The following is a 26,703-nucleotide window of genomic DNA, read 5'->3' as shown; positions in this document are numbered from 1 at the left end:
GCCGGTTTGTTTCAATGCTTAGAGTGTCGATCTGCAGACTGAAGGGTCAAGGGTTTGATTCTGGTTCAAGGGCATGTTCCTCGGTTGTAGGCTCGATCCCCGGCCATGCTAGAGGCAACCAGTCAATGTGCCTCTCTCATATTGATGTTTCTCTCTGACTCTCCCTGTCCCTTCCACTCTCTCTAAAAATCAATGGGGAAAAAATATCCTTGAGTGAGGATTAAGTAAATACATAAATAAAAACAAATGGTCTGATCTTTCCTGACACAGGCACACAGTAGGCTGGTTTCCAATGAATTCAGTGACGGGAGGCTGTCGGCTTACCCAAGGCCTGTATAAAGATTGGTTATGTGGTCAGCGTTCCCTTTTGTGTAAAAATACTGCTATAGAAATAATTACCACTTTATATTCAGAATTGATGCAATAGCCGTCTATTGGAAAAAGTTCTTACGGTTGCTCTAAGCCACAGCAGAGGATGTGGCAGGCCCCTGGGGGAGCCTGCAGGTCTGGACAGTGCGGCCATGGCTCCACCCGCAGGCAGGCCAGCAAGGGGCTGCCGGCTGCTGTCAGTCCTTAGAATCTCTGAGAACATTTTCTCAGGCTCAGAGCTGACTTTAGCCAAGTGAGTTTTGAAATGTGGAAGTTACCAAAACCATGTTGTTCTGGATGTGGTGTGTGCGCCGGGAGCCAGGGACCCGCCAGAACAGCAGAGGGTTTGCCGAGCGGCTTCTGTCTGTCGTCTCCTAATGGCCGCTTCCGCCTTCGCAGAAACACACCGAGGAGATCACCAAGCTTCGCAACGACTTTGAGAGGCAAGTGCGAGGTCAGTGTCTTCTTCCGGCGCCGTCCCAGCCGAGCATGACTCCCCCCAGCGCTTACCTCCCAGGCTGGCACACCAGGCCAACACAGCCCGGACCTGCGAGGAGAGAGAATGTGGTCATTTTTAAGGCTGACGGACCTCTCAGCATCCCAGGACCAGGAGTTTTCTATGTCAGTTGGGGGAGGCTGTGGTCACCACCCACTTCCCCACTCCCGTCAGCAGTGGTGGCTCGGAGCAGGGGGTGGTCGTCAGTCTCGCGGGCAGTGTTCTTAGTCTGGCCCCTGGCTCCTGGCCCGAGGCGGTCTGTGGTTTGAGTCACACGGCCCTGTGTTGTGACTGGATGGCACATGGGTCGTGGCTGGGGACCACGGGATGGGCTGAGGCATCGCTAGCGAGCCCCTGCAGGGGTGGAGTCGCGGCGCCTGCACGGGCAGAGGACAGCACGCGTGGTGTGTGCCTCACGTGCCTCTGAGCGTCAGCGGGAAAACCCAGGGAAGCCCCGTCCTGTGGCCGGTGAGCATGCGCAGCGTTGGCACTGCCGGCTGCTCTCTGCTCAGCTGCCGTGTGTGCCGCTGCCTTTCAGAAATTGAGGCCAAGTATGACAAGAAGATGAAGATGCTTAGGGATGAGCTCGACCTGCGGAGAAAGACGGAGATCCACGAAGTGGAGGAGAGGAAGAACGGCCAGATCAGCACGCTGATGCAGCGGCACGAGGAGGCGTTCACAGACATGAAGAACTACTACAACGACATCACCCTCAACAACCTGGCCCTCATCAACTCCCTCAAGGTGCTGGGGCCACGCCGGGTCCACACGCAGCTCTTCGCCCCCAGACGCACGATTCCTTATGAGACTCTGATAATGCCCTTCCCTGTCCTTGATTGGAATTCACAGGGAGTGTAACCTCCCTATACCTGTAGCTGAAAACAGGCTGTTGCCCTCATGTCGGGCAGGAGAATGAGTAGGACAGTGTCTGTTCTGAGAGTAAAGGCTCAGGCAGGACTGTGGTTGGAGCCTAGCTTAGAGTCATGGGCAGGTGTCATTGCCACCCAGGTGCTGGCAGGGATGGGGTTTCCACAAAGCAGAATGCCCTTCATGGCGCACTGAACAAACCTGATTTCATGAAAACCTCGTTCCTAGAACAGTCAGAGTAGGTGTGTGTTTGTGCATAAAACAGGTCTCGTTGGCCTGTGTGACCACAGCGGCAGGACATGCCTGTGGCAGGTGAGCTCGCAGCCCTGGCACTGCCTGCTGAGCCCTCCTGCACACGACTGTGCCCACAGGAGCAGATGGAAGACATGCGGAAGAAGGAGGAGCACCTCGAGAAGGAGATGCTGGAGGTGTCTGCGCAGAACCGGCGCCTGGCGGAACCGCTGCAGAAGGCTCGGGAGGAGATGAGCGAGATGCAGAAGAAACTGGGCGACCACGAAAGGGACAAGCAGATCCTGGTTGTGAGTGTCAGCGCCTTCACCCCCCCCCCCTTGGCTCCTGGGCTCAGGAGAGAAGGGACATCCATGAGATGCCTCCTGGGGCCTGTGCAGGGCTTGGCCCTTAGGGCAGGAGGGTGTCTGAATCTCTGTTTTCTGTGACTGGAGATGGGGGGGAGGGGAGGAGGGGGAGGGGAATGTAGAGTTGGTGCCCATTACCGCCCTGGTGGGGATGAGCCACTTGTGTCTTTGAGCCAGTTCTTCCTGGCGAGTATTCCTGGCCTTGCCATCTCCAGGAGCGTGCATGCCTGAATCCTGAGTGCCTTCTGTGCCCCACCCTCTTCTCTCTGCAGTGCACAAAGGCACGTTTGAAAGTTTCAGAGAAAGAGCTCAAGAGCCTGCAGTGGGAGCACGAGGTGCTGGAGCAGCGGTTTATCCAGGTGAGCAGCCAGCAGCCCAGCCAGGACCGGTTCCGGGAGGTCCTGTTGCTGCCCCTCACCCTACGCAGCCTTCGAGGAAGCCCGGGGCACGTTCTGGGGAGGCCTGGGTCTCACACAGAGCAGATCCCTGTGGGGAGCAGTTTGCCCACCTGTCCCCTCAGCTCACTTCTGAAACACACAGAGGCAGCCTGGCCTCTCCAGCCAGCACCTTTTTCCTCTACATCCATGACTCTAGTACCCGATTAGTATGTGCACATTGGAAGGACCTCACAGAGTCCTGAGTCTCAGGAAAAAGGGGGTTCCCCGGCTGCTCAGCGCTGATCCTCACGAGTGGTAACAGCTTCCGAGTCTCCTCCCAGCTCCTCCTGCGTGTCCAGCGTGGGTGGGACTTCCTGCCTTAGACGCAGCACCTTCCATCTCGCAGGTCTGTCCCGCAGCTTCCAGATTGCACCTGCATAGCAGCTCATTCTGGTGTTGCCCATGCCCCCACCCTCTCCGCCCCCCGCCAGTGCTGCCATATGCAGCTGGTGCCCCGAGGCACGCCCTTACTTGTCCTCTAGTGTCAGCTCATCTTGTGCACCTGTGGGAGCCTCCTTAGGAAAGTCAGTTCCTGGTGGTGGAAGGTTTGCATTCAGATTTCAGAGAGAGTCTGCCCAGAGGGCTGTCCTTTGGGATGATCTCACCCAAAGTGCCCAAGGGGCCACTCTCTGCTGCATCAGCTCTCCCGAATTCCACTCTGCTGATGTATAATTGGCGGAGAATGTCTTATTGAATGTGCTTTTCTTAGATTTCCATGAGCCTGAGAGGTCCTCCTTGCAGTGTCGGGGGTCTGCCCAGGGCAGAGCATTGCCACCTGTGCCCTGTTTATTAGTGCAGGGTTCTCCGTGGCCAGTGCAGGGTGTGCCATGGGCCAGAGCAGGGCACACCATGGGCCAGGTTCAGGTCCACTGGCGTCTCCTCCTGCCTCCCATGGTGTGTACAGCTGCACACCTTTACTTCTGTCACAGAGAGTGGGGGTGCAGGCAGTGTAGACGCCACAGGTTTCCCTGGCTGTGGGTGGGCACGGTGCAGACAGCACAGTGAGAGGTGTGTTCTGGCCCAGGGGCAGAAGTGGGAGGGCTTCTTGCCAGCGAGATGGCCCAGCGGAGGCGTCCCTTCAGGTGCAGCGGGAGCGGGATGAGCTCTACAGCAAGTTCACGGCGGCCATCCTGGAGGTGCAGCAGAAGACGGGCTTCAAGAACCTGCTCCTGGAGCGCAAGCTGCAGGCCCTCAGTGCTGCCATGGAGAAGAAGGAGCTGCAGCTCAATGAGGTGCTGACAGCCTCCAACCTGGATCCTGCCACCCTGACCCTGTTGTCCCACAAGCTGGAGGTAGGTCCCAGATGGGCTCCGGGTGGCAGCTGGACGGTGCCCATGCTCCTGCCCTGGCAGGTGGCCTGCAGGGGCTCTTGCTGGGGGTCACTTGTCTCCTGTTGACACCCCAAGCATGTGCAGCCTGCATCATTCCAGTGAACAACATCATTAGTCCTGGGGAGAGGCTCCCCACAGTTTCTCTCACTCAGACCTCAGCTCACTGCTACTATTTCTTAGGATGGGTTCAGCTTAGCCTGTGAGGCTCTAGGTCTTAGCTGTTCTGGAACTTGTGGGCCTGAGTTCTTGGGCATCTGGCAGCCGACTCAGACATAGGCCTGGGGGCAGCTGAGTCTCCTGTATCGCAGGGAAGCCGCTCAGCTGTGTCCCAGCTGGGCAGTTGGGCAGGGCTTGCCGGAGGGAGTTACGTCTGGGCAGAGGCTAGAGCATCTGCTGACCTGAATCCAGTTGTTCATGGCCCCCTCTGTGCTGGGATGGCCCCACCGGGTGCAGCAGTGGTCAGGGCAGGTGAGACCTCTGCGCCCTCAGGCCAGCAGGTCAGCTGAGGTGTCAGGGTCACTCCTGCCTCGCAGGCGGAGCCCCACAGCACCTGTGGGTGGGCCTTGCCCCTCTGCTCCCCGACCTGATTTGGGAGTGGGGTTGTCACACACAAGAACGGGTGATGTGAGGTAAGGGGTCTTGGTGCTGCCAGGGGAGTGTGGCTGATGCTCAGCTCCCAGGCAACTGGGCCACCTGCTACTGCCAGGCCGGGGACCTGGGAGACAGAGCCAGGTGTGCAGCTGCCTGCATGTCTCCCCCCAGACGCCTGTCCCAGAAGCAGATCCCTCCAGGCTGGACGGGGTCTTCATGGAGAAAGAGACCTGGGGCATCAGCTTAAGGCCTCCTCACCATCCGGGTGCGGGTGTGTTTTATCCTGAGCGGTAGCATAGGCAGCATTGAAAAAACATTTATTTTTTATGTATTTTTATTATATTTATTTTTTGTTAATCCTCACCCGACAATATTTTTCTATTGATTTTTAGAGAGAGTGGAAGGGAGGGGGAGAGACACACAGAGAGAAACATCCATGTGAGAGAGACACATCGATTGGTTGCCTCCTGCACACACCCCGACCAGGGCCAGGGATCAAACTCACAACCTGGGTGTGTGCTCTGACTGGGAACCGAACCCGAGACCCTTCGGTGTGTGGGCCAGGGCTCCATCCAACCAGTGAGTCACGTCCGCAGTTCAGGTGAACATGAACCCCCTTTGGCTCACACCACCCGAAGCCCAGAGGCTGAGCCTGTCAGGTCACATCTGTATGTAAAGCATTGCAGCCACTCCCGCACCCAGCCTGCCCCTGGGCCTGCAGCTGGCACTTGGTGCTGCCAGCTGGGGGGAGGGGGGGGGGGGGGGGGGGGGGGGTTCTGAAGCTGTCAGCTGTGTCCCTGAGTTTGGGGCTGGGGAGGACTGTGGAAGGTTCTGGGGAGGACAGACTGGATCCAAGAGCCCACAGGGACCTGCAGGAAAGGCTGAGCAGGATGGACTTGTCATGATTGGGGAGGGGCTGGGGAAGCCAAGGTGAGGTCGTTCCTGTGTCCTGGCTCAGGGGGCCACAGTGCCTGTGGGACCCGTGTCCCCTGGGACCAGCTTGGGGCAGGGGGCTGGGGGCAGTGCAGGCACAGAGGAGGGACCTTGTCTGGGTAGGCAGCACTGGGGTCCTGGGTCTGGGGCTCATCTCTGACTGTGCCCCTGTCCCTGTGGATCACCAGTGATGTGATGAGGGGGATAAAAACAGTCTCACCCACGAGGGTCACCGCAGCTGCACCATTGGCCAGGGTGGGTGTGGGTCAGCTCTTGGCTGTCCTGGTTAGAACCCACCAGGCCTGCGCCTCTCACTTCTCAGCACCCATCTCCTTCCAGAGGCAGGCGCTGTCTCCCTTTCTTCCTGGGGGATCTTTCTGCACAGCCTGCTCCCTGTGTGGACACACAGGAATGGGGCCAGGTCACTATTCCCTGGACATCTGGGGTCACCGTTAGAGTCCCAGATGCCAGACCTACAGCTGCCCAGTCCGTCTTGGCCCAAAGACAGGTCTCAAACTCAGGCCTGCATTTCTCTCCTCAGGACGTTCTGGAATCGAAGAACAGCACCATCAAGGACCTCCAGTACGAGCTGGCCCGGGTCTGCAAGGTACGAGGAGCCCCACCTGCCTTAGTGCACGCCTCCACCCAGGACCCCGCGATTCCTACCTTAGCCTGAGGGTCCAGCTGCCTATGGCTTAGGGCAGCCCCGCCTGCCTTGGTGTTCCTCCAGGGCCAGCCTCTGGGAAAGGAGGGGGCTCTGCTCTTCCAGCAGCTCTTCCCGACCCCCACATCCCTGTCGTCCGACCCTCACTCTCCCACCCTCCTGGCCTCTGGGGCGATGCGAGGGGCTTCCTCCGCACCTGCAAGCGGGGAGCAGACACAGGTCTACCCTTTCTCCTCTGTGAGTCCAATGAGCGCTGCACACCATTTCTGTGCCCAAGTGCGCATTGGCGTTGAGGCCTGTTTGACCTCCCTCCCCCCACTATTGTCTGTCCCATGAGTCCCAGCAGCCTGGGCCCTGCACCCAGCGCCCCTGGCTCTGGCATTCCCCACAGGTATCTGGGCTTTGCCTGTGGTCATGCAGACACATAGCTGCCTGGGCATGCATTTACCAAGGGCAGCACCTCACGGGTGACTCAGACATGCCCTTAAGTCTTTTTTCTGCTGCTTCTGTTACATGCAAGCCCCGGGCTGTGCAGCCTCAAGATGAAGGCGTGTGAGGTGCTGGGCCTTCCCTCGACCCTCCCAGCCTCACCTGCCCATCCGACCCTTCTCTGGATGCCCCAACACCCTGAAACTTGTACACACAAAATCGGTGGCAACTACTGGCCTGTGCAGCTCTGGGGAGGATTTGCATAAGTTGTATCTGGTTGTCAGGAGGCCTGTGCCCCATGAAGGGCAGAGCCAGGCCCAGCCCCCAGCTCTCTCTGGAGCTCCACTCAGTTCACCTCTAACTCTTGACCCCAGTCCCTGCACTGGGGTGTGAGGACGGTGAGGGTACTGTGTCCTCTGCAGTGTTAGTTCTGAGTCAGCCACGCTCCAAGCATTTCTCAGGCATCACCTCTTCAGACCCTATAGCCACCGATGACATTCACCCTTTTAAAAACGCCTGTTTTCCAGAGGGGACAGAACCATGTCCATGGACCTGGCAGCACTGGTGCCCATACCTGAGCTCTTCTGGGATGTGGGGGTCACCTGTGCTCCCCATCAGTCTTCTTTGTGGTCCCTCCTTCCCACCCTCCACAGAGCTGGGTGTCCTAAGTGAGGTCCAGCCTTGCATTGCCCTTTCCCAGCGGGGAGCCCTTGCTGGGATCCTGGCCCCTCCCAACATGTGATGTCCCCACAGGCCCACAGCGACCTGCTGCGCACCTACGAGGCGAAGCTCCTGGCCTTTGGGATCCCTCTGGACAACGTGGGCTTCAAACCCCTGGAGACGGCCGTAGTTGGGCAGACCCTGGGCCAGGGCCCGGCGGGACTTGTGAGCACCCCAACATAGCCCCCACCCAGGACTTCTCCCTGCATGACACCCCCTTTTATACCCACGGACAGCAGGTGTGTTTTTTTGATTTGTTGGGTCAGCAAATGAAGGCTTTCACGTTTGCTGCGTGTCCTGGTGCACGACTGTGGCAGAAGCAGCGCCAGGGCCAGGGCCAGTCTGTTTCCCTCCCAGCTGTCCCCCCGCCACCATACACACACCTCAGGCTGGGCAGCACCAGCATGGCTCTGCCCAGTGACCGCAGCAGCCTGCAGGTGCCACATGACTTTATTGATGCCCAAGTCACAGTGCCACTAGGAATTGGGGGCCAGAACCTCCCCCAGGAAGCGGGACCTGAGTCCCCATGAGGAGCACGGAGCCCTGTGCAGGGCTGGGGGCGCTCAGGCCAGTGAGGGCGTTGGTGCTCTCGGGCCAGCTGGCGGTCAGCTCCCTCGGTAGGTGGTGTAGGACCATGGGCTCAGCAGCAGGGGGACGTGGAACTTGTGGGTTTCGTTTGTGATGGTGAAAACGACCTGGGAACAGAAGGCACCAGGAGGGAGCCAGGGCCTGTCCCCAGGGCTCCCAGGAGAAGCCGGACTGTGGGCCGAGGGCTGGTTCCCAGGGAGCCCCAGACCAGCCAGCGCCTGATGGTGAACTGGAGACCAAGGCTGTTGACAAGGCTGAATCTGCTCTAGATACAGCTCTTGGCTTGAGGGCCCCTGGGCCTGCCAAGCTTCCCAAGGGGTCCACCCTGAAATCGGGTCAGGTGAAGGGGGAGGCAGCAAGATTAGGCCCAGTGAATTGGGCAGGGCTTGTTCAACACCTGTCCCCACAGGGGCTGAGTCACTCTCGACCCTGCCCCCCACAGCCTGACCCAGGGCCAGGGCAGGGACACCTTTCTCCTGGGAGTTCAAAGCAGGTGAACTCACAGCCTGCCACTGCCCTGGGAGAGGGGGGAGGGGCATTGCCTACTGCAGGACCTCAGGGTCATGGTGAATCACAGGACTCCACCTCCATGCCAGCCTGTGGCCCTCACCTCCACATACGGGTAGAAGCTGTCCTGCCCCCTTTTCTTCCAGTAACCCTCGGTGTCGAAGGTCAGCTTGTAGGTGCCCGCCTTCATCTGGCCTGGCAGCAGGAGCCCAGGGCAGCGTCCATCGGGGTTGGTGTAGCTGGGGGGAGAGGGGATGAGGTGCACCCCTGCCTGGCTGTCTGGGTCTCCACACCTCGCATCCTCAGACGCCCCTGCAGCCTGACTTGGGAGAGACTCTGGTGCCCGGGGTTCCGGAACAGCTGTTGCACAGCACAGAGAAGCAGGAAAGGGGAAAACCTCCCACAGTCTACCCCTGGAGCAATCATCACTTCATTTGACCTATATTTTTCCAGATACTCTCTATTTTTAAGTATGCTTATTTATAAACGGAAAAAAATGTCAGATGGGTTATATTATTCCTATTGTTTTATAACCTGGATGAGTCATGTCGTCTGTGTGTGTGGCTTTCTGGGTCAGTTCCTGCTCCTGTCTCCATGTCCCCAGCTGAGCAGGCCGGTGAGGGTGCACTGTGGCCACAGAGAGCATCACTCACCAGCACTTGTGGGCGTTGGGAAGGGGTCCTGTGACCCCCCAGGGGACTCCATGTGTTCTTCCAAGGCCACAGCTGACCTTCAGATGGGACCTGGGCCCGCAGCCTTTGTGAGGGGCTGAACAGGGAGGGGACAAGCTCCACACCCTCAGGCCCTGAACTTTTGGGGCCCAGCTCCCCACTGCCACCTCAGGAAGAGTCTGCTCCCTGCTCACAGGGCCACCAAGTGCAGAAATGCCAGCCCGGGCTGGGCCTCCCCCAGCATTGCTGAGCGTGGGGTAGAAGCCAGGGCCACGGAGAGCACAGCTGCCAGGTGTGGTGCAGGTGGGCCCTGTCTCTGTGGAAGGGCCATTAGGCTGCAGTGAGAATAAAAGAGGAGAAAGTGCTGTCTGGTGACAGGGGAGCCTTCGGGATTCCTCCTCAGGCCTTAACCAGCTGAGCCTGACCCCTGACCCCTGACAGGAGAGGCTCCAGGATACAGCAGGGGCCCTGGGGCGGGGGGTGGGGGGGGTCTTGGGGGGCCCTGTGCTGAGGGAGGAGCTCTGGACTCAGTGCTACCCCAAACCTACCTTCTCCTCAGTTCTGTCCACTGCTGGCCGTGGTTCTCGAGTCTCGACAGACAGAGGCAGAGGCCCTGGGCCGGGAGCCCTGAGGCAGTGTCCAGCACATGTGTGGTCAGCGGGCTGCTGACTGGCTCCATGCCTCTGCCCTGGGCCAGGAGAGAGGGACAGGACAAGCCTTGTGTCCACACCAGCAGTTAAACAGCCTGGGGGCGAAGATCCCAGAATGTCCCTGGGGTGGGGATCCCGGAGGTTGTGGGGACACACTGAAGTGCAGTTCGTCAACCACGCTGACCTGTCCCCCATCCGTCCCCACTGGGCCCTCCCCTCCACCCACCGTTGCCTTGTGCTCCCTGTTTTCCCAGTTCAGTGTCCCCGGCTTCCAGGTCTGAGCCCCGGCCCAAGGGACGGAACCGGCCCTACCTCCCGGGAGCCCAGGTGTCGCTGGAGCGCGCGCAGCCGTGGGGCGGACCCCGAGCTCATGCCCAGTAGACGGGACTCGGCGCGAGCTGAGGTCACCCGCTCCCGCCTCCACCTGAGGGCGCCTCCCCGGCCGCCCTGTCCCGCTGTCACCTCCCTGGACCGGGAGCCGAGTTTCTGACCCAACGGGGCGGGTTGTGGGGGGAGGCCCATCTCGGTGCCACCACTAGGGCCCCAGGGACTTCGCCGGGGAGGGGCCCAGGTGGGCCATTGGGGCGCACAGACCTGCGGCTGCGGAGGCGACTCCCACCGGAAGTGAAATCCAGGGGACTTGCCGGGATGGGCGGCGCTCGAGGGAACTGGCGGGGCGGGGCGGGGCGGGGCGGGGCGGGTGGAGGTGGGAGGGTGGTTCCTCCGAGATCCGCAGGGGCCGCTAGGAGTCCCGGAAATAACGTGGATTTTTTAGCTTCTGGGACGGTCAGTATGTTTTTAAAATATATATATTTTTATTGATTTCAGAGAGGAAGGGAGAGGGAGATAGAAATATGCATGATGAGTGAGAATCATGGATTTGCTACCTTCTGCACGCCCCACACTGGGGACCCAGCCCGCAACCCGGGCCTGTGCCCCCACCGGGAATCGAACCTGGGACCCTTCAGTCCAAGGTTTGACGCTCTATCCACTGAGCAACACCGGTTGGGCGGGACAGTCAGCATTTTGATGGAAGCCTCTCAAAGGTCAGGTGAGGTGTTGAACTCTGTCCCAACAGGCCCTGTGATGATGCCTGTTTCCCCATCTGTGAAAAGGGGGGCAGTAATGACTCGGGACTGAGAGGGTTCCACCGGAGGAGACAGATGAGCCTGCGCTCTGGCCTCCTGGGGCCCCTCTGGCCTCTTCTGCCCCCCTCCGCCCTGTGCCCCCCTCCGCCCTGTGCCCCCTCTCTGGCCCCCGTTCCACACACTGACTGGCAGGTGCTGCAGAAAGGAGGAGACGGAGCGGTGGATCTGCAGCTGTGACTCCCTCGCTGGGCGTGTTGCTCTGGACGCAGAAACGGCTGCTTCTTGCCAAGGTGCGTTTCTCATTCTTCAGTCGTGAGCGTGGACTCCCTGTCGGGTTAGAACCAGGCCCCGCAGGCAGGGGTGCTGGCCCTTGTAGCAAAGGTTGAGCGTGAGCTGTTTACAACCCTTGGGAGGTGATGAGGAAATATCCATTTGAGATGTGAGCACATGACATTTGGCAGGGCTTATGTTTACAGGAGATAACCCCAAAGACATGCTGCGGACAAGAGACTAGAAACAACCGGAATGTCCCCACTCTGCACAGATAGTGAGTTCTGTCACACCCCAGTATACTCTGCTGCTGGTAAGACGAGGTCTCCACAGGCATCACACTGGGTAGGAATGGAGGCAGGCGTTTATAGCCTCGAGCTGTAAGTCTCTGTGCAGCCTTCACTACATCACACAGGCTGGCTTGCTCAGTGCTCACAGCCATCTCAGATGCATGAAGTATTATCAACATTTTACAGAGGAGGACACTGAGGCATGGGGAGGTCAGCCATTGGAATATTGTCTCATCTGATGCACAAGAGATGGGCACCACTGACCCGTCTCTGGGACAAGCGGTTGTGCGTGGGGGTTACTTACTGCTGCTCTTTAACTTTCCTTTGTACTCTAAAAACAATTTAAGGCTTAAAGGTCATATGCAAACCAACAAAAACACAAACTTTTTTTGGGGTGCACTGTGACTCCCCTTTCTAGAAATCTCGGGCTCTCTGTCCTCGGGGAGAACCTAGTGGCTGGAAGAGCAGGCAGTTCTCACAGTCCCTTCCGAGCCTCTCCACAGCCCACTCCCCAGCCTGATCCACCCAGAGTGAGAGGAGCACAGAGGCTCAGGGCCCTGCCCTTTCCCTGGAGTCGGAAGCCGTCAGCCTATGCGTGGCCCCTCTAGGACCAGGATCCCCCCTGGGGCATTGTGTGCTCTGGAAACGTCCCTGATGGGAAGGTGACCAGCGCTAAACCCCAGGCGCCTTTTAGCCAAGTTATAAGAAGGTGCTTCATCTTCAAGACCCTTACGGACTGGAGAATTGTCATAATAAATATTAAAACGGCCTAAAAAACTTCCAATAAAATCTGAAAACATTTAAAATTATAAGAACATTTGCAGTGTGAGGTATGAGATGTGAAGTCATGGACCCTGTTCAGTGCACAACCTCACCTCCCAGGCCTTCCCCATCATGAGTCCAGCCTGGGCCTGCGCTTCCCGGAGCCCCTGGGTTGACACGAGCCAGCAACTGGGTGGTCGTGCCCATATTCTAGATGCCAAAACTGAGGCTCAGAGAGGGGGAGCAGAGGTCCCTACCCCCAGTCCACCTCCCCCTCAACTCAGCCCAGCTCACAGATCCTCCCCCAGCTGCCGCCCGGTTGCCAAGATGTTGGAGGAGGAGGAGGAGATTTCTGGAAGCAATCCAAAAATACACATCAGCTTGCCCCTCCTTCACTCCCTCTCCAGCTTCAAAGCCTCCTTTTGGGCAGGTAGGAGGGGCTTCTTCCTCCAGGAGCAAAGGCGATCAAGGAGACATAGGGTCCAGGTAGTGGGTTCTGGGACCCCAATCTCACCCAGCAGTTTTCCTGGACCTTGGCTCCATCGCCCTCCCACAGTTCCAAGTCCAGGCGGGCTGTTTCCTGCCTCCCTGCCTTTGCACATGCAGTTCCCTACACCTTGAATGCCCTTCCTCATCCTTCAAATCCCATCTCACCTTTAACTCCACTGGAGAACCTTCCCTGAGTCATTTGGGGCTCCCCCTGCACCCTGCACCCACCCTAGTCACAGCCGTTTTGCAGATGATGCTCTCACGGGGTGGTGAGGTTGTGGCTGCTAGCTTTGCCTTTGTGCCCCAGCCCCTGGCACAGACAGGCGCTCAGTAAATCTGGAAGGAAGTGAAGTGAGGCAGGGAGGGAGGAAGGGGAGCAAAGAAACACCTCTCATGGGCTTGTAGAGGATCTGGACCGTGAGCACCTGGCACGGGCTGGGCACGGAGCAAAGCCCAAGAAATCGCCCTTAAGGGCCATGAAAACAAGATTGGGTGATTTTCATGATTTCATCGAATGACAATGTTAATTGAGAAAGGAGTCTCGTCCTAGGCCTGCGCACCAAAGGGTTCTGGGTTTGATTCCGGTCAAGGCTACTGTACCTAGGTTCCCCGGCCCCGGCTCTGGTTGGGGTGTGTGCAGGAGGCAACCAATCGATGTGTTTCTCTTACATGGATGTTTCTCTGTCTTTTTCTCTCTCTCTCATTCTCTCTAAAAGATCAATGGAAAAATATCCTCCGGCAAGGATTAACAACAAACACAAACAAAAAACAAGGTCTCCGTGAGACTCCGTGGAGGTGAGTCGGAGTGGAGGATGGCATTGTAACCGGTGAATCAGTGCGCCCAGGCTGCCTGTCACTGCCTGAGCCAATCAAGCAGAGACAGGGTTGAATCTCTTAGGAGCACTTTTTCCAATACAGCTGGCAGTATGGGAGAGCAGCAGATCATCCACCCACAAAAACCTGCTGTGCACCCCATAAAGCCAGATGTTGACATAGGGTAGGGCAAGGATTAGTACAGGCATGGGGAAGTAGGCTATGAAGGCTGGGGTGGGACTCCATTGTTTGGGCATCAACGTTGTTAACCTTTTCATGATAATACAGGAGTTAGTGGCTGGGAACATGGTTAGTGACTCAGAGGCCTGCACCATCGCAGACATCTCAATGATAGGGTCCGTGGTGGCTGCCTGATTGTATTTCCACAGCATCAAAAATGAGTCATCCCTTACAGGATCTTAGTAAATTCCAATATTGCTTCATATTTTTTCAGGTTACTTCTGTGACATTAGGTTATTATTATTGAGTACTTTTTTCTGCTAGTAAATTAGTTGTGAACACATTTTTTTTTTCCTGAATAAAAGATTCTAGTTAATACTTTGGCATATAAACACAGTGGTTTTGAAACATATTCTTATAAGTCAAAGGATTTTGCTCAATATCTATGCCTGCCTCTTTCAGAATGAAAGATAAAATAATCCTGTAGAAATGTACTAAGAATAAGCATCCCTTATTTTGTGATTTATCAGAATGTAAACATAGAGCAGACTTATACACTGCTTTTATAGGATAAACGCTTTTATTTTGCTTCTAGTATGGTAGTGATTATATCGTTCACGTGTAGAGATCTATGTACTTACTAGAGGCCCAGTGCACAAAAATTTGTGCACTCGGGGGGGAGGGGGGGTCCCTCAGCCCGGCCTGTGCCCTCTCGCAGACTGGGACCCCTCGGGAGATAACAACCTGCTGGCTTAGGCCTGCTTCCGGATGGCCGAGGGCAGGCCCAATCCCTAGGTGCAGCCCCTGGTCAGGCTCAGAGCAGGGCCGATTGGGGAGTTGGGGCACCGCCCCCTGTCATGCACAGAGCAGGGAGGATCGGTAGGTTGCGATGCCACCCTCAGTCACGCTCAGGGTAGGGCCGATTGGGGGGTTGGGGCACCGCCCCCTGTCACACTCAAGGCAGGGTCGATGGGGAGGTTGCGGCGCCACCCCCTGTCACTCACAGAGTAGGGCCGATAGGGGAGTTGGGGCACCGCCCCCTGTCACACACAGAGCAGGGCGGATCAGGGGGTTGGGGCGCTGCCACTGTCACACTCAGGGCAGGGCCGATGGGGAGGTTATGGCTCTACCCTGTCACACACAGAGCAGAGCCTGTGTGTGTGTGTGTGGGGGGGGGGGGGGGCACCGCACCCTGTCACACACAGAGCCGCAGGGCGATCAGGGGGTTTGGGCGCTGCCCCCTGTCATGCTGATCCCGGTGCTGGGAGGCCTCACGGCTCCGCTGATCCCAGTGCTGGGTGGCATATTACTCTTTTATTATATAGGATGACACTAGACCTCAAAGGACTCTGACAGTGACAGCCAATTCCTGCGCAAAAATGATCCTCTGCTGCCTCCCTGTGGACATTCAAGGAATAACAGCAACCACTACCAGCTGTCACAGGGAAAACCTATGCTGTATTGGAAGAAAATTTTTTAAAAAGATGATAAAAAATAGTAAAAAAAAAAAAGGGGGGGGGAGGGGGGGCTCTATGATTAAACTTACCAAGGGCTCAAGACGACTCAATGGTAGAGTCTGGCTTTGCACTTAAGTCATTTTAAAACTGTGATTTCCACTGATGACGAAAGTCTGCATGGAGTGTAGACAATTACACACACATGTTTTTCTGCAAGTGAAGACGTCACAGGCCACAGACGGTGTGCGGGTGACAGTGCAGAATGTGTGGGTCCCGGCGTGGTCCCGGCAGAGCTCGCCCTCTAGAAATTTCTTCCTTGCCTGCTGTGCTTTTCTGCACAAGAGACCCTGAGACTTGCTCTTCTGCTCAACCCCAACCCACACACTGTCCTCAGAATCCTCTCTGTAAACATAGACCTAGCTACTTCCCTCCTCCATAGACTCCACCACAGACTCCCACTCTCCCTCCACCTAGTCTTTCACCAGAGGTGCTGGCCAACGCTCTAACCAGTGAGCAACACCAGGTACGGATTCTATACACTAATAAAATATAAATTTGTGCCAAGTCAAGGGTCAGAGGTAAAGTGTGGGGATGGGGCTAGGGCTGGGGTGGGGTTAGGGTTTTAGGGCGAAGTGTCAGTTTCAGGGCTGGAGTCAGGGTCAGAAGTGTAAAAGGTGAATTTGCTTTGGAGATGAATTTGCTTTGCAAAAGGTGAATTTTTCTGATTGTATTTCAGCAGCATCAAAATTAGTCTACCCTTCTAGGATGTTAGCAGATTCCAATATTGCTTCATATCTTTTCAAGTTACTTCTGTGACATTAGGTTATTATGAGTACTTTTGTCTGCTAGTAAATTAGTTGTAAACACTTTTTTTTTCTGAGTAAAATATTCTAGTTAATGGTTTGGTGTTGCAACACAGTGGTTTTGAAACGTGTTCTTTTAAGTCAAAGGGTTCTTCAATACCTATGCCTGTCTCTTTCAGAATGAAAGATGAAATAGTCCTGTAGAAATGTGCTAAGAACAAAGATTCCTTATTTTGCAATTTATGAGAATGTAATCCTAGAGCAGACTTACACTCTGGTTTTATAGGATAAACGCCTTTGTGTTCCTTCAAGTAAGTTACCGCTTATACTGTACACGTCTATGCAGCTATGTGCTTATGATAGAAACCTCAAAGGAAGCTATCTGCCAATTCCTGTGCAAAAACGATCCTCTGCTGGCTGCCCTCTTGTGGCCGTTCAAGGAATAACACCGTGTGCTTCTGTCCGTGGTGCTGAAATCCCAGCTAATGCCCTGTGAACAAGACGAAAAATTATACCCAGAAACAAAACAAAAACAAAACAAAAAAAAGCACACACACAAAATCATCGAGCCTGTACATGGCTGCAATCATTCCGTCCCTGGATGGACTGAAGTCACGCGTTTGGATTTTGCACCTCTTTCCGACCCAGCCCTGCAAAGGGAGGTCTTGGCTGATGCACTGATATCGTGAGTGAACCTGTGCGTTCACGATGTCAGCCTGAAACCTGGAGGCTGCCATTATTGAGGCAGCCAGGACCTTGGAGGCCGCCGTCCTTGAGGCAGCCAGTAACCTGGAGTCCGCTATGATTGTGGCAGTCCTTTCCCTGCAGGCCACCATTATTGAGACAGGCAGTCCGTACAGCGAGGTGTGGAGTATCCCAAGACCCGGCGACCTCGCCAGAGTCCGCTGTTACTGAGGCATTCCATACCCGGGAGGCCGTCATTACTGAGGCCACCCATACAGCGCAGGCCTCTGTGAACGTGGAAGCCCGTACTGGACAGGTGGTCTTTGCTGAGGCAGCCAGCAACCTGCAGCCACCTTTACTAAGGCAGCCAGTACCTTGGAAGCTGCCGTCCTTGTAACCTGGAGTCTGCTATGATTGCGGCATTCCGTAACCTGGAGGCCGCCCTTACTGAGGCAGGCAGTCCGTACAGTGAGGTGTGGAATATCGGGAGACCCAGAGACCGCGAGAGAGTCCGCCATTATTGAGGCATTCCGTAAGCTGGAGGCTGCCCTTACTGAGGCTGTCCGTACTGAGGAGGCCTTCGCTAATGAGTCAGGCAGTATGGGACATGTCGCCTTTACTGAAGTTATTTGTTCCTAGCTACTAGGTTACTGGTTACTAGTTACTGGGTTACTGGTTACTAATTACCAGGTTACTAGGTTAAAAAGGTTACTAGTTACTTGGTTACTGGCTACTAGTTACCAGGTTAATGGTTACTGGTTACCAGATTACTGGTTATCAGTTTACTAGGTTAAGTATCACGTGCATGCATCTATATACTTATTACGCAAAGGAAGCGGTCAGCCAATACCTAAGCAAAATAGATCCTCTGCCGCCCTCTTGTGGTCATTCAAAGAATAACACCTTGTGATTCTGTCCGTGGTGCTGAAATTTCAGCTAATGCCCTGTGTACTTGATTGAAAATTCTACCCAAACAAAGACAAGAGCAACCAAAAACACAAAGGAAAACCCACGAAATCATCGATGCTGTCCAGGGCGCAACCATTCCTTTCCTGGATGGACTGAAGTCACAGGTCTGGATTTTACACCCCTTCCCACTCCAGCCCTGCAAAAGGTGACCTTGGCTGCTGCACCAACATCGTGAACCTGTGCGTTCACTATGTCAGTCTATAACCTAGAGGCTGCCATGATTGGAGCAGTCAGTCCTGGGGAGGCCGCCATTAACAAGGCAGCCAGTACCAGACAGGTCACCTTTCCTGAGGCATCCAGTCAGCCGGCGGCCGTTGTGATTGCGGCAGCCAGTCCCTTGGATGACCCCATTATGGAGGCAGCCAGTCTGTCCAGCGAGGTGCAGGGATATTGGGAGAACGTGTTATTCCCGCTTGACCCAGCGGCCCCTGGAGAGGCCTCCTTTACTGAGCTACAATGATCGATGCAATGAGTAGCCTAGAGGTGAGCATTCCTGAGGCAGTCCTCCACCTGTAGGCTGCTATTATTGATGCAATCAGTACCAGGGAGGCTGTCATTGTTGATGGCACCTCCAGATGCAGGGTTATCATGGGAACGTGTTAGTACCGTGAGAAAAAAATTCAATTTAAACTTTTTTGTTGAAACACAGTGAGTTTTTAAAAACCATTTTTTAAGTTGATTTCAGAGATGAAGGGAGAGAAAGGGAGGGAGGGAAGAGGAGGAGGAGGAGGAGAGAGAGAGAGGTGGAAACATCCATGATAAGAGAGAATCATGGATCAGCTGCTTCCTGTATCCCCCCCCCCCCCCGGGGATCGAGCCTGCAACCTGGACATGTGCCCTGACTGGGAATCGAATCAGGGAACCTTTAGTTTGCAGGCTGTCGCTCTACCCACTGAGCAACAGCGGCCAGGGCCAAGTGGGTTTTTTAGAGATATTTCTACTATTTCAGAAAGGAAGAGAGAAACATGAATGATGAGTGATCATCATAGATTGGCTGCCTTCTGCAAGAAGAAAGAGGGACATTTGTTCTCATCTGCTAAGTGGAAGGAATAGGCCCTGGTCAGTCTTCCATTGGATACCCAGGGAAGGGTCGCTGGTAGGATTCCTGGTCCAGAGCACATACCTGGGATGCAAGTTTCATTGCCTACCCCTGTTTGGGTTCCTTTGGGAGCCAAAGATCCATGTGTCTCTTGCATATTCATGTTTGCTTGTTTGTTTTCTCTCCCCCCCCCCCTCCACTTTATATAAAAAAAAGAATGGGGAAAACATATCGTCTGGAAAGAATTAACCAAAACATACACAAGAAAAAAGTACAAAGAAGGAAAAGCTTTTGAGGGTGTGAAAAAGCAGCATACCCCTAAAGAAAGGCACCATCATGAGCAGAGCATTTAGCGACGCTGTTTTTCCATGCGATGTGTCTATAAGATAAAAATAAAATGTCTGAGTGTCCCTCATCTGCCAAGGTCCTGACACAACAGGATGAGGCCACTCTAGCACGGTCCTTGCAGGGTCTCCAAAGCCACCACATCAAGGGCGAGGCTCTCAGGGGCGAGGCTGGGAGGAGCAGGGGAAAGTGAGGTGTGAAGGAGGCGGGAAATGGACAGAGGAGGGGACAGCACATGCTCCCCTGCTCCCAGAGTCACCTACACTGAGAAGATGCGAGCAGACTCACCTGTGTCAGTGATCTAGGGACGCAGAGACCTAGGCACACAGAGACCGAGGAACAGACAATCGAGGCCGCAGTGGCCTGGAGAGGTGACTTCTGGGAACCTGCGGCCACTGTGCTGGTTCCTTCTATCCTCCCGGAGGTACCTTCTTGGTGATCGAGGACTCCAGAACCCTGGATTTGATTTCCACACACTGCACCTACTTCAGTGATGGTGAACCTTTTGAACTCGGGGTGCCAGCATTTTGAAAAACCCTAACTTAACTCTGTTGCTGTGTCACATATATAAATTTTTTGATATTTGCTACCATAGTAAAACAAAGATTTATATTTTTGGTATTTATTTTATGTATTTAAAATACATAAAGAAAAATCAATCAAAAAAATGAGTTCACGTGTCAGAGGTTCGCCATCACTGATCTACTTCATGGTGACTCCTTCCAAGACACAAGACCTGTTTGGACATCCATTTACACAACAGTTGCATGGAAAGTGATCTCAGACTTATTCTATATAGTTATTATATGGATAATAAGAGCAAAGCAGTTATCTGATGTAGTATACATTTGTATTGTACATACATTTTATTTTAGAAAATGATATTTCTGCTATAAAGTTGTCTTCCTAAGTGTAATTAAATGATTATGTAAAAAACTTCATAAGTGTGAATGTTTTACTTGGCAAATGTTTGGAAACTTGGTAAGTAGTACTGTGTATCGCTTGCCAATGAACTGTTGGGGGTCATGTGTTGTCACCAAAGTAGAATCTTTGCTAAATTACTGGCTCCCTTCTAAGACATAGCCTGCATGGTTTTACCTTCATTCTATGTTATGAACCATTAGGCAGAAGCTAGAAGTAGACTTGTACTGATGCAACACCTCCCACTTGCTGTCATGATGGAAACAGGCCTGATGCTCAAAGCAACCTTTGAACACCAGCAATGTAAAGCTTGTCATCACCGTAGCATGTAATCTACCCAGCCAGGGCCCATTCTCTTTCTAGTAAACAGGTCATCCAAATAGCAACACACAGCCCAGTGAGTGAGCCTCAATGATTGAGTGTTGACCTATGAACCAAGAAGTCACATCGATTCCTGGTAAGGGTACACACATCACATCACTTGATTTTTTGTCTCTCACATCAATGCTTCTCTTTGTCTTCCTATCCCTCTCTGTCTCAGATCAATAACAACAGATCTACTTATAGAAAAACCATGGGTGGTGTTCATCATGACCACAACTGCTGTGACCAAGCGGAAGGAAGTCAGTCCTGCAGGGGTTGTCTTGGCAATGGCTGCATCCTTCCCCGAGCTGTTTCCTGGAGCTGTTTCCTGTAAGGGCAGGGTTTGAGGCAGGAACCCACCCTGGGAGCGAGGAGGCATATCTTTCTAAAGTGTGCTGCGCCAGCACGGCCAGGGGTGAACTTGAGTGGGGGGTGGCTGAAAGGCTTAGAAAAGACAGATAAGAGAATGAAAGTGTGGTCTCGATGGGACGCTGCTTCCCTGAGAGACAGTGACCACGGCCACAGCCATGAGTTTATTTTATAGCAGATGCTATGAGGCAAAGCAAAGGCATGACCAAGATGTTTACAACATTCTCTTGGGTTTCAATCCTACTCAACTACATGCACCTGAACTCTATGAAGCCTATATCACTCAGGCAGGTGGGGCCACGTGTTCAGACCATAGGTTCAAGCTTACAACTACAGCTGTTGGCTGTAATTGTGCTGGGAGGGCTCCTGCACTCCTAGCTGGGACTTGCATGTGGCAATGAGAAGACTGTGCCCTCTCATCAGTCCAAGGCTTGAACCTGTCCAAAACACTGTAGCTCCCCACAATAAAGTTTTAATTCTGCTTCTTTGTTACTAATGTTGTGGCCCCACCCCATATCAAATAAACAAATTTCGGAGGATGAAGCCCAGAAATCAGCATTTTAAAAAGATTCCCAGGTGATTCTAATGTGCAGCCAAGGTTGAGAACCACTGCTATAGATAATATTAAAAATATATGTAAACGTGCAATTCTTTGCCCCCAAAATGAGCATGTTTAAAAATTAAATTAAGAAAATTTGGATATACTCGATGGAGATTTTCACACATATTTGAGTGATGATTCCATTGATTCCACAGATGATGCTGAAAAGGAAAATTTTCCCATCGAATTTCTTAATAGTATTACTCCTTCGGGAATGCCATGTCATAAATTAGAATTTAAAGTGGGTGCAATCATCATGCTATTGAGAAATCTCAATAGTAAATGGGGTCTTTGTAATGGCACCAGATTTATTATCAAAAGATTATGACCTAACATTATCGAAGCTGAAGTATTAACGGATCTACAGAGGGAGAGGCTGTTCTGATTCCAAGAATTAATTTGTCCCCATCTGTCACTGGCCTTCCATTGAAATTGATTCAAGGATGGTTTCCCGAGATGCCAGCATTTGTGATGACTGTTAATAAATCACAAGGACAAACTCTAGACAAAGTAGGCGTATTCCTATCTGAACCCGTTTTTGCACATGGTCAGTTATATGTTGCTTTCTCTTGAGTTTGAAGAGCATGTGATGTTACCGTTAAAGTTCTAAGTACTTCAGCACAAGGGAAATTAGTCAAGCACTCTGAAAGTGTTTTCACTCTTAATGTGGTGTACAGGGAGATGTTAGAATAAGTTTAACCACTTTATCAGTCATTGTTTGCATCACTGTTGTTTTTCTATCATGTTTTTGTCGTTTTCATACCATGTTTTTGTCATTTTTATATCATGCCTTTGTTGTTGTTATATCTTTTTGTTACTGTTTATTTAGTAATAAATTTATATATGATTTTCATATGCATTTTACTAATTTCCTTTCATCTCCCACACTTCTATTATAGAGAAAGGGCAAATAGCAATATTAAAATATCTCTGCTAATTAATTCCCTTTTAAAAAAAATGTATTTTATTGATTTTTTACAGAGAGGAAGGGAGAGGGATAGAGAGTTAGAAACGTCGATGAGAGAGAAACATCTATCAGCTGCCTCCTGCACACTCCCCACTGGGGATGTGCCCACAACCAAGGTACATGCTCTTGACCGGAATCGAACCTGGGACCCTTGAGTCTGCAGGCCGATGCTCTATCCACTGAGCCAAACCGGTTAAGGCAATTAATTCCCTTTTAATGTGCATGAATTTTGTGCACCGGGCTACTAGTAATATAAATAAAAACCATTTGAGAAATTCACAGCCCTTTTTTAAAAAAATATATTTTTATTGATTTGAGAGAGGAAGGGAGAGGGAGAGAGAGATAGAAACATCCATGATGAGAGAGAATCATGGATCGGCTGCCTCCTGCATGCCCCCTACTGGGGATTGAGCCCACAACCCAGGCATGTGCCCTTGACTGGAATCAAACCCTGGCAAAAGATGAATTTAAAGTGGAACAGGTGAATTTGCTTTTCAAAAGATGAATTTTCCCCTAGCTGATTTGGCTCAGTGAATAGAGCGTTGGACTGCATACTGAAGTGTCCCCGGTTTGTTTCTGGGCAAGGGCACATGCCTGGGTTTCAGGCTTGATCCTCAGTTGTGGGGTTGCAGGAGGCAGCCAATCCATGATTCTCTCTCATCATGGATGTTTCTATCTCTCTCTTCCTCTCCGAAATCAATAAAAAAAAAATATTTAAAAAAATACTTTTAAAAAAAGATTTTGCTTTGCAAATGGTGAATTTTGTCAGAATTTCAGCAGCATGAAAATGTTAGTATATTTCAATAGTGCGTCATATTTTTTCAAGTTACTTGTGTGACATTAGGTTATTATTACTAAGTACTTTTTTCTCCTAGTACATTAGTTGTAAACACATTTTTTGTGTGTGTGAACATAAGATTCTAGTTAACAGTTTAGTGTTGAAACACAGTGGTTTCAAAAAGTGTTCTTGTAACTCAAAGGGCTCTGCTTGATCCCTGTGTCGGTCTCTTTCAGAATGAAAAATAAAATAAACTGTAGAAATGTGCTAAGACCAAGCATCCTGCTGTCAGTCAATTCCTGCGCAAAAATCATCCCCTGCTGCCCTCCTGTGGCCATTTAAAGAATAGCACATTGTGCCTCTGACCATGGTGCTGAAATTCTCGCTAAGGCCCTGTGTACACAACCAAAAATTCTACCCAGAAAAAAATGAAAAGAAAAACCCACAAAATCATCGAGGCTGTCCCTGGAGGCAATCATTCCGTCCCTGGTTGGACAGAAGTCACGGCTCCTGGGTCTGCAACTCTTCCCACCCCAGCTTTGCAAAGGGAGGCCCTGGAGACTGCTGCACTGAGGTTCCCTTTAAGGTGACCCACCACCCTGCCTAATATGTTCCTTGATTCCTCTTTTAACTAGAGAGTAGTGAGTGTATGTTTGGCTAGCCTATGGTCTAACCAGTGAGCAACACCAGCTACGTATTCTATTCACTGTTAAAAATCTAAATCGGAGTGTGGGTCAAGGGTCAGAGATCAAGGCTGGGGCTGAGGCTAAGGCTGGGGTTGTGGTTAGGGTTTTCGGGTGAGGATGAGTTTTAGGGGGTAGGGATAGCCAGGGTCAGAGGTGGAAAAGGTGAACTTTCTTTGGAAATAGAGAATTTGCCTGAATATATTTCAGCAGCATTAAAATGAGTCGCCTTTTCCAGGATCCTAGTCAATTCCAATATTGGTTCATATTTTTTCAAGTTACTGCAGTGACATTAGGTTATTAAGACTGAGTGCTTTTTTCTCCTAGTAAATTAGTTGTAAACACATTTTTTTTCTGAATAAAAGATTCTAGTTAATACTTTGGTTAGGAAACACACTGGGGTTTTTTATGTGCCTCAGGCATGAAATAGCTCTGGCCACTCACACAGGCATCAAGCTAGGATGAACTAAGGGCTGTACATCTGCTTTGCCCCTGACTGATATAAGAGCAACACCACCAATGAGGTGTCTCCTTGCCCATTGCCAGTGGGTGAAACACAGTGGTTTTGAACCGTGTTCTTGTAATTCAAGGGGTTCTGCTTGAAAGATAAAATAATCCTGTAGAAACGTGCTAAGACCAAGCATCTCTGATTTTGTGATTTATCAGAATGTATTCATAAAGCAGACTTATGCTCTGGTTTTATAGTATAAACGCTTGTATTTTTCCTTCAAGTAAGTTACTGATTATACTATGCACGTCTATGGGATCTAGATATTTATTATGCTAGCAACTAGCCCTTAAAGGACGCTGTCAGCCAATTCCTGCGCAAAAATAATCCTCTGGTGCCCTCCTGTGGCCATTCAAGGAATACCAACTTGTGCCTCTGTCCATGGTGCTGCAATTCCAGGCAAAGCCCTGTGAACACGACCAAAAATTCTACGTATAAAAAACACCAGCACAAAGTCATCGAAGCTGTCCAGGGCGGCAATCATTCTGTAGTCACGGCCCTGTGTTCTTCACCTCCTCCCACCCCAGCTCTGCAAAGGGAGGCCCCTGTAGACTGCTGCACTGAGGTTCCCCTTATGTGACCCACCCACCCTGCCTCATATGTTCGTTGGTGCTGTTTTTAACTAGAGTGGTGAGTGTATGCTTGTCAAGCAAATGCTCTAACCAGTGAACAACATCAGCTATGGATTCTATTCACTTTTAAAAATATAAATTTGAGCTTGGTCAAGGGTTATAGTTCAAAGCTAGGGCTGGGGCTAGGGCTGGGTTTGGTGTTAGGGTTTTAGGGTGAGGGTTCATGGTCAGGGTTGGGGTGGGGTCAGGGTCAGAGGTTGAAAAGGTGAATTTGCTGTGGAAATGGAGGATTGGCTTTGCAAAAGTTGAATTAGCTTTGCAAAAGGGGAATTTCCTCTGGAAAAGGTGTATTTGCTTTGGAAAAGGTGAATATGTTTTGGAAATGGTGAATTTGCTAGCAAAAGATGAATTTGGGTTGCAAAATGTGCATTTGTTTGATAGTATTTCAGAAGCATCCAAATGAATCGTCCTTTTCAGGATTCTAGTAAATTCCAACATTGCTTCCTATTTTTTCAAGTTACTTTAGTGACATTAAGGTCATTATTACTGAGTATTTTCTTCACCTAGTGAATTAGTTGTAAACACATTTTTTTTCTGAATAAAAATTCTAGTTAATAGCTTGGTGCCTTAGCACAGTGGGTTTGAAACCTGTTCTTGTAACTTGATACCTATGCCTGTCTCTTTCAGAATGAAAGAAGAAATAGTCCTGTAGAAATGTGCTAAGAACAAGGATTCCTTATTTTGCGATTTATGAGAATGTAATCCTAGAGCAGACTTATACTCTGGTTTTATAGGATAAACGTTTTTATTTCTCCTTCAAGTAAGTTAGTGCTTATACTGTCCACGTCTATGCATCTACGTGCTTATGACAGCAACCTCAAAGGATGCTGTTAGCCAATTCCTGTGCAAAAACGATCCTCTGCTGCTCTCTTGTGGCCACTCAAGGAATCACACCTTGTTCTTCTGTCCGTGGTGCTGAAATCCCAGCTAATGCCCTGTAAACACAAGGAAAAATTATACCCAGAAAAAAAAAGAACCCCCACACACAAAATCATCGAGCCTGTACAGGGCTGCAATCATTCCGTCCCTGGATGGACTGAAGGCATGGGTCTGGCTTTTGCACCTCTTCCCGTCCCAGCCCCGGAAAGGGAGGCCTTGTCTGCTGCACTGACACGGTGAACTTATGCCTTCACGCTGTCATTCCGAAACCTAGAGGCTGCCGTTATTGAGGCTCCCAGAACCTTGGAAGCCGCCGAATTTGCTACAGCCAGTAACCTAGAGTCCGCTATGATTGAGGCGTTCCGTACCTTGGAGGCCGCCATTACTAAGTCAGCCAATGCCCTGGATGCTACCATTCCTGAGGTAGGCAGTCCATACAGCGAGACTAAGCGGCCTTGCGAGAGTACGCCGTTACAGAGGCATTCGGTACCCTGGAAGCCGCCATTACTGAGTCCGTCCGTACAGCGGTGCCTCCGAGACCGAGGCGGCCCATACGGGGCAGGTGGCGTTCACTGAGGCGGCCGGCAGTCTGAAGCTGTGTATACTGAGGCAGCGAGTTTGCTGTAGGCCGCCGTCCGTGTGACCTGCAGTCCGCTTAGAGTGCGACATTCCTTACGGTGGCGGCCGCCATTAGTGAGGCCGGAAGTCCGTACAGCGAGGTTGTGAAGTTCCGCGAGACCAGGCGACGTGGCGAGAGTGCGCCGCTACGTACGCCGGAGTTCGCCATTACTGAGTCCGTCCGTACAGCGGTGCCTCCGGGACCGAGGCGGTCCGTACGGGGCAGGTGGCGTTTACTGAGGCGGGCGGCAGGCGGCAGCGGCGTATACTGAGGCAGCGAGTTGGCTGTAGGCCGCCGTCCGTGTGACCTGGAGTGCGCTTTGAGTGCGACATTCCGTACGGTGGC

General features: G+C 52.2%; 2 protein-coding genes, 1 long non-coding RNA gene and 1 pseudogene across 6 annotated transcripts in view; 2 read left to right on the top strand and 2 right to left on the bottom strand.

Moving 5' to 3' along the window:
- GAS8 (growth arrest specific 8) overlaps nucleotides 1–10,726 on the top strand; it is a 37,534-nt gene extending 26,808 nt beyond the window's left edge. For 2 of the 3 annotated variants that reach the window (XM_036303365.1, XM_036303364.1), the window contains exons 5-11: nucleotides 769–823; nucleotides 1,404–1,609; nucleotides 2,104–2,271; nucleotides 2,601–2,687; nucleotides 3,848–4,057; nucleotides 6,162–6,227; nucleotides 7,467–7,743. In XM_036303365.1, coding sequence (XP_036159258.1) covers nucleotides 769–823; nucleotides 1,404–1,609; nucleotides 2,104–2,271; nucleotides 2,601–2,687; nucleotides 3,848–4,057; nucleotides 6,162–6,227; nucleotides 7,467–7,616 — 942 coding nt within the window. In that variant the 3' untranslated portion in view covers nucleotides 7,617–7,743. Of the gene's footprint in view, nucleotides 1–768; nucleotides 824–1,403; nucleotides 1,610–2,103; nucleotides 2,272–2,600; nucleotides 2,688–3,847; nucleotides 4,058–6,161; nucleotides 6,228–7,466; nucleotides 7,744–10,677 lie in introns of those variants that run through there. The other variant, XR_004966746.1, reaches the window with a different exon arrangement.
- On the bottom strand, nucleotides 7,866–10,437 carry LOC118652998 (5-hydroxyisourate hydrolase-like). Of its 2 annotated transcripts, XM_036303380.1 has the most exons (4): nucleotides 10,162–10,433; nucleotides 9,748–9,887; nucleotides 8,632–8,767; nucleotides 7,866–8,128 (listed from the first exon to the last, which is right to left on the bottom strand). In XM_036303380.1, exons 1-4 carry the CDS (start codon nucleotides 10,369–10,371, stop codon nucleotides 8,039–8,041), a joined length of 576 nt encoding a protein of 191 aa, XP_036159273.1. In that variant the 5' UTR covers nucleotides 10,372–10,433; the 3' UTR covers nucleotides 7,866–8,038. The 2 variants fall into 2 exon arrangements, with proteins under 2 accessions (XP_036159273.1, XP_036159274.1); XM_036303381.1 differs by lacking the exons at nucleotides 7,866–8,128; nucleotides 8,632–8,767 and adding an exon at nucleotides 9,254–9,534 and having other exon boundaries at nucleotides 10,162–10,437.
- A 221-nt stretch (nucleotides 10,727–10,947) lies between the features above and the next one.
- Nucleotides 10,948–18,353, top strand: LOC118653001. The gene is made up of 3 exons (XR_004966747.1): nucleotides 10,948–11,227; nucleotides 13,465–13,543; nucleotides 15,067–18,353. It is a non-coding gene; the product is annotated as an uncharacterized LOC118653001 (long non-coding RNA).
- A 5,773-nt stretch (nucleotides 18,354–24,126) lies between these two features.
- Nucleotides 24,127–24,271, bottom strand: LOC118653044 (annotated as a pseudogene).
- Nucleotides 24,272–26,703: the final 2,432 nt, after the last annotated feature.

The sequence above is a fragment of the Myotis myotis genome, unplaced genomic scaffold (genome assembly GCF_014108235.1).
Source record: "Myotis myotis isolate mMyoMyo1 unplaced genomic scaffold, mMyoMyo1.p scaffold_m19_p_37, whole genome shotgun sequence".
Lineage (NCBI taxonomy): Eukaryota > Metazoa > Chordata > Mammalia > Chiroptera > Vespertilionidae > Myotis > Myotis myotis.
The sequence above is the reverse complement of the archived record's forward strand: the minus strand, read 5'-3'. Positions and strand labels throughout refer to the sequence as shown.